Source organism: Microtus ochrogaster, chromosome 18 (assembly GCF_000317375.1).
Source record: "Microtus ochrogaster isolate Prairie Vole_2 chromosome 18, MicOch1.0, whole genome shotgun sequence".
In the NCBI taxonomy this organism is placed as follows: domain Eukaryota; kingdom Metazoa; phylum Chordata; class Mammalia; order Rodentia; family Cricetidae; genus Microtus; species Microtus ochrogaster.
In genome coordinates this window covers 25850943-25854784 of record NC_022020.1, presented here as the reverse complement: position 1 = coordinate 25854784, position 3842 = coordinate 25850943, and the positions used below count along the sequence as shown (strand labels likewise).

The 3842-nt window shown below is 45.1% G+C and overlaps 1 protein-coding gene across 1 annotated transcript in view; it reads right to left on the bottom strand.

Moving 5' to 3' along the window:
- The window catches only part of LOC102000163 (protocadherin beta-8), a 13376-nt gene extending 11269 nt beyond the window's left edge, over positions 1-2107 (bottom strand). The window contains exon 1 of the mRNA XM_005355996.3: positions 27-2107. Within this exon, the coding sequence (XP_005356053.1) occupies positions 27-2050 (2024 nt within the window). The 5' untranslated portion in view covers positions 2051-2107. The remainder of the gene's footprint in view (positions 1-26) is intronic.
- Between the last annotated feature and the right edge of the window lie 1735 nt (positions 2108-3842).

Here is a 3842-nt window from a genome sequence, read left to right as displayed (position 1 = left end):
CCTCATCTTGGGCGGGGTCGCGGGACACCTCAGGCAGAGGCAGGTAGGGCTGAGAGAAGCCATCAACCACCAGCACATGCAGAGTGACACTGGCAGACCGCGGAGGATCTCCATTGTCTTTGACCAGCAGCAGCAGCCTGTGCTTGGGCGCATCGCGCTCACTCAGCAGTCTGGAGGTGCGCACCTCGCCATTGTGAGCCCATACGCTGAACAGTCCTGGCTCCGTGGCCTTGAGCAGCTGAAACGACAACCAGGCATTCTGGCCAGAGTCCCGGTCCACCGCCACCATCTTGGTGACCAGGTAGCCAGGTTCTGCCGCCCTGGGCAGCAACTCTGTGAAGGGTGCAGAGGCATTCTGCAGCGGGTAGAGCACGAAGGGCGCATTGTCGTTGGCGTCCAGCACCTGCAGGTGCACTAGCGCCTGGCTGCTGAGCGCAGGAGAGCCTTGGTCTGTTGCCCCCACGAGGAAATTGAAGCTCTTCAGGGTCTCATAGTCAAGCGCCCTGAGCGCGAACAGCTGTCCGTTGTCGGCATTGATGGAGATGAGCGAGGAGAGGTCCAGCTGCGGGTCGTGGGTAGGCAGCAGCGAGTAAGTGATGTGAGCATTGGAGCCTGAGTCTGAGTCTGTGGCTCTGATGGTGCCTATGTGCAGGGCGGGGCTGTTGTTCTCATGGACAAACAGGGTGTAGGAGCTTTGTGTGAAGGCGGGGGCATTGTCGTTGACGTCAGAGACCTGCACTGTTATGGTGTGCTGGGTTGAGAGCCTGGGTGTGCCCATGTCGCTGACTGTGATGGTGATGTTATACTCAGCTCTGCTCTCTCTGTCCAGTGGCCCCTCTGTCACTAAAGTGTAATAGTTCTCGAATGTGGGTTTCAAAAGAAATGGAAGATCGTTCTGAATAGAACACACCATCCTTCCATTGTCCCCAGAATCTGGATCAGAAACACTGAAAACAGCAACTACAGCTTCAGGAGCATTTTCTGGGATTGAACTAGTGAGCGAAGATATTGTGAGTTTAGGGGCATTGTCATTCACATCCAACACCTGTATAGCTACACTGCATTTTCCTGAAAAGCCACCGCTGTCTGTTGCTACAATTTCCATGTTATAATAGGGAGTTGCCTCAAAATCCAATGGCATTTTAAGGCGAATTTCTCCTGTGACCTCGTCTATAACAAATGGCAGAGAAGCTCCACCACCTTGAAACAGAGAGTAGGCTACATTCCCATGAGGTCCCACATCTAAATCCCTGGCAGAAACTGCCACAACTAACGCCCCAAGGGGGCTGTTTTCAGGAATCTGAACCTCATAGAGCGACTGTACAAACTGGGGAGCATTATCATTGATGTCCACGACTTCAATGTGAACTGTGGTGGTTCCAGACCTGGGTGGAGACCCACCATCCACAGCAGTGAGGGTTAAAGTGAGCTCAGGCTGCTCCTCCCTGTCCAGAGCTCTGTCCAGCACCAGCTCTGGGTATTTCCTGCCATCAGCACGACTGTGAGTAATGACATGGAAGTGGAGGTTGGGGCTGACTGTGTAGTTCTGAACAGCATTGCTGCCTATGTCAGGGTCCTGAGCCTCTTTCAGAGGAAACACAGTGCCTGGCTGGGCGCTCTCCGGGATCTTTAGGAGCATTTCCCTGTGAGGGAACTCTGGAGAATGGTCGTTTATGTCTGTGAGCTGCAGGTCAGTTTGGAAGAACTGCACAGGGTTTTCCAGTATGAGCTGAAAGTGGAGCACACAGGGTTCTGTCGCCCCACACAGCTCCTCGCGGTCTAGTTTTTCCTTCAGGAGCAAATTCCCGGTTTCAGCATCCATTTGCAAGAGCTCTTTGTTTCCTCTATGATGGATTCGCGCCCCTCTAGTGGTCAGTTCTGCTACCCTGAGCCCCAGATCTTTTGCCAGATTAGTCAGCAAATATCCACTCTTGGTTTCTTCTGGCATGGAATATCTAATTGCTTCAGAACCAGCCTCCCACAAAAGCAACAACATAACAATAAAAACGACTTGCCTTTTCTCTGGCGTTTTTGCTAGAGCTGCCTCCATTGTTCAGATGCAGTCCAGAGGGTGCTGCTTCTTCAATTTGGTTTCAATCCAAAGAGAAAGTTTTGTGAATAAACTCGAATTAAATCTTCTTTAATGCCTTACCAACCCCGGGATTTCTCCTCTAGTTGACACCTAAATATCTTCTCCTTCCGGGGAGCAGACAGCGTTCTGATTTTCAGCTCACTCTTTATGTTCCTGGGAATTTGCCGAGACCGTCATTCTCACTCTTAGTCGATGGCGCCACCAAGTGTTCATTTTCATGATTGCATATAGTTCTGTCATCCTAAATGCTAAGCCTGCTTTTGAGACACAGGTGTTTCTCCTGATACCGTGTATGTCAACTCCTAAATATTGGCGGTGTAAACCTACCTTTGCTGAGCTACTATCAAGTGAATGTATATTTATAATATAGTATCTTAATATGATATAGTAATCTTAATAAAATTCTTTTGAAAGCATGAAAAACCTTGAATATTTTATTAATTGTATACAGAAAAAATGAATTTTACACAATTTAATTTTGTTTAGATATAGAACATACAGACAGATCTGTCACAACCAAAATATTTTCCACAGTTAATATATTTCTATCAGCAGAAGCTAAAGAAAAACTAAAATGTCAAAAAACATGCCATGCCCCCTCTGGCCATTATTTTGTGACTAACTTTTTCTATAAGAGCAATATATTGACTGGTATCATTGCATGTTATTCTTTGTTAGACCTTTTATGAGTTGTGTTTTTAGAGTGTTCCTCTGTTGTGCTGGTCGTGTGTCGTTCAACGTTAACTATATGAAGTTCATCTGTGACAGGGTGTCCTAACTAGTTTTCTTTTCATTGTTTTATGTCGCTCTTCTGTAGACGTCTGCCTTGATTCCATGTCTGCTCCAGCTGGTGAACTATGTTTGTGTTCAGGTTTGAACATTGTTAAAGAGCAATGCTACCAACACTATTGTACATATCATTTTGTTGTAATATGTTTTTATTTTGAATGTTTGAATTACTGTGAGCTAAAATGTGATGATACATTGAGATTTAGCCTAGATTGTAAGATTTTTTTTCCAAAAATATAGTCTTACTGTACCAGCCACAGCGGCATGTGTCTGTAATCCCAGCTGTGGTGAGACACAGTATGGAGGTTTGTAAGTTAAAGGGCAATACATTCCACATTTCTGAAAAGAAAAGGATCCCAAAGGATAGTGATACATCTCAATTGTAGACCTCTTGTCTAGTATACTCAAGATTGATTAGCAGTATGGTAACGTTTAAGCAAAAAGCAATGGAATGGGAGTTCTAGGTGCTCTATGGTCTTATCAACACTTTATGTTATCATTTCAACCACTCTACTGAGCATGTGATGATACTATCTATAGTGTACATTTAGTAAGCATTTCTCTAGTGATGAATGAAATTATCCATATTTTCGCATGGACTTTTTTTCATTGTGATGCATTGTTTTGAAAGTAGTATTTAATTCTTTTAGATATTATATATATTTTTCTGTTTGGAACATTTGCCTGCAGAAATAATGTTGTGAAGACAGGCATGGCTTTAATCCCAGCTCTTGGGAATCAGAGGATGACAGATCTCTGTGAGTTCGAGGTCAACCTGGTCTACATAGTTTCAGAACAGCCAGAGCTACAAAGTAATGTGGGATTCCACTCTGTATGCTGTGAATATCATTGATTAATAAAGAAACTGACTTGGCCTGATAGGGTAGAACAAAGCTAGGGAGGAAAAACTAAACTGAATGCTGGGAGAAGGAAGGTGGAGTTAAAGAGAAGCCATGGAGCC